Source organism: Octopus bimaculoides, chromosome 10 (assembly GCF_046866305.1).
Source record: "Octopus bimaculoides isolate indiv1 chromosome 10, ASM4686630v1, whole genome shotgun sequence".
Taxonomy (NCBI): Eukaryota; Metazoa; Mollusca; class Cephalopoda; order Octopoda; family Octopodidae; genus Octopus; species Octopus bimaculoides.
In genome coordinates, this window is record NC_142937.1 from 71143891 (window position 1) to 71145798 (window position 1908).

General features: G+C 35.0%; 1 protein-coding gene across 1 annotated transcript in view; it reads left to right on the forward strand.

Moving 5' to 3' along the window:
• The first annotated feature begins 204 nt into the window (after positions 1-204).
• The window catches only part of LOC106882373 (cephalotocin receptor 2), a 24793-nt gene continuing 23089 nt past the window's right edge, over positions 205-1908 (forward strand). The window contains exon 1 of the mRNA XM_089358749.1: positions 205-682. Coding sequence (XP_089214875.1) covers positions 674-682 — 9 coding nt within the window. The 5' untranslated portion in view covers positions 205-673. The remainder of the gene's footprint in view (positions 683-1908) is intronic.

A 1908-nucleotide genomic window follows, 5' to 3' on the forward strand; every position in this document is an offset into this window, starting at 1 on the left:
CTTCTTCTTCTGAAGATATAAACTGCAATCACGGCAGTTAGACGGGATCAGTCAGACCTCAGGTGACCGAGAAAAAGTAAGAAGATCGGGTTAGTCGTTTGTATGAAAACAAATGTGTACTTTGTTTAAAAGGAACGCAGACCTAAGGTAATTCGATGCTTGGTTATACAAGACAATTTCTCAACTTTACACTATGGTAACCTTAGAGATGATATCACTTTCTAAAACCATGAACCATTACAAATGTTTGAGGAAGGTGACGTTATAGAGAGAAAAAGAGACACAGAAACAAGAGAGAGAGAGAGAGAGAAAGAGAGGTAGGAACAAATAGGTAATTAAATGAATAAAAACATGAAGAAGAGAAAAAGATACATTAATATTATTGAAGCAGAGAAGAGCTATGCTTGTAAAATATCTAACTGAAATGTTCTGTACAAAATCTGGTTTAAATCAACGAAATTTCTGAAAATTCCATGAAGTCAGTTTACTTCTAATTCTATTTTACTGGAATTTATAATTATATTTTATATCTTATTGGAATATAATTGTGTTTTATGCATTAAAGATTTCTATCATTGGATTATCTCGTTGCTTGCATACCTTCATGTGTATTTACTTTGGAGCAAATCTGTCAGTATGCAGATAAGGGTAGAGATGTGTTGAAACTGGATCAATGTATCAGGTAAGTTTGTTTTCTTTACTCAGTATTTAAAATAATAAGATTGTTTCAAGATTCGGCACATCATCATCATCATCATCATCATCATTTAACGTCTATTTTCCATGCAGTTTTGAGTTGGACAGTTTGACAGGAGCTGGCTAACTGGAAAGCTGGCCAGCTGAAGAATGGTTCAGGTTCCAATTGTCTGTTTTCAAATGGTTTCTACAACTGAATGCCCTTCCTAATGCAATTCTCTCTACAAAGTGTACTGGGTGCGTTATACATGGCATCGGCATGGGTGTTTTATATGTGGTACTTGCAGAAGTGCTTTATAGATGGCACCAGCATGGGTGCTTTCTATGTGGCACCAACACAGGAGCTTTTTATGTGGAACTGGCACAATTTTTATGTGGGTCCAAATGGGTGAAGGACAGCAATTTTGAGGGGAAATGGCAGATCGTTTGCATTGGCCCTAGTAATTAACTGGTACTTTGTAATCAATCTCAAAAGGATGAAGCAAAGTCAACTGTAGTGGAATTTGAACTCAGAATGTAAAGAGCAAGAAGAGATGCCATTAAGTATATTGCCCAGTGCAGTAATGACTCTGCCAGCTTAGCCTGGATGATGATGATGATGATGATGATGATGATGATCCTTTCTACTATAGGCACATGGCCTGAAATTTCAGGTGAGGATGGGAATACATAGTCGATTGCATCAGCACCAGTACTCAGTTGGTACTTATTTTATCGATACTGAAAGGATGAAAGGCAAAGATGACCAGAGTGGAATTTGAACTACTCAGAACGTAAAAACAGACAAAATGCTGTTAAGTATTTTGCCTGATGGACTAACAATTCTGTGAGCTCGCCACTTAATAATAATTATAATAATAATAATAATAATAATAATAATAATAATAATAATGGGCTTATTGTATACAGTGCTCAGGTACGGTGTATTTATTGTTTATATTCTATTCTACTGTTTTCTTTTCCTTCTCTTTCCATTATATACAAACCTTGTTAAGAATTACGCAGAAGGGTATCATTAATTCAACTCAATTTTTGTTTGTTTATTTATTTGTTTATTTATTCAGTTATTCATGTCTCTATTTTCATTGATCATTGGGAAGATAAAGAGTACCATTTCATCTAGGAATCTTTAAACCCAGCAATGTTTGGTATCAAACATAGAGATCATCAGACAATTCCAAACAACCCAATCTTGTGTCAGCTCACCAATAA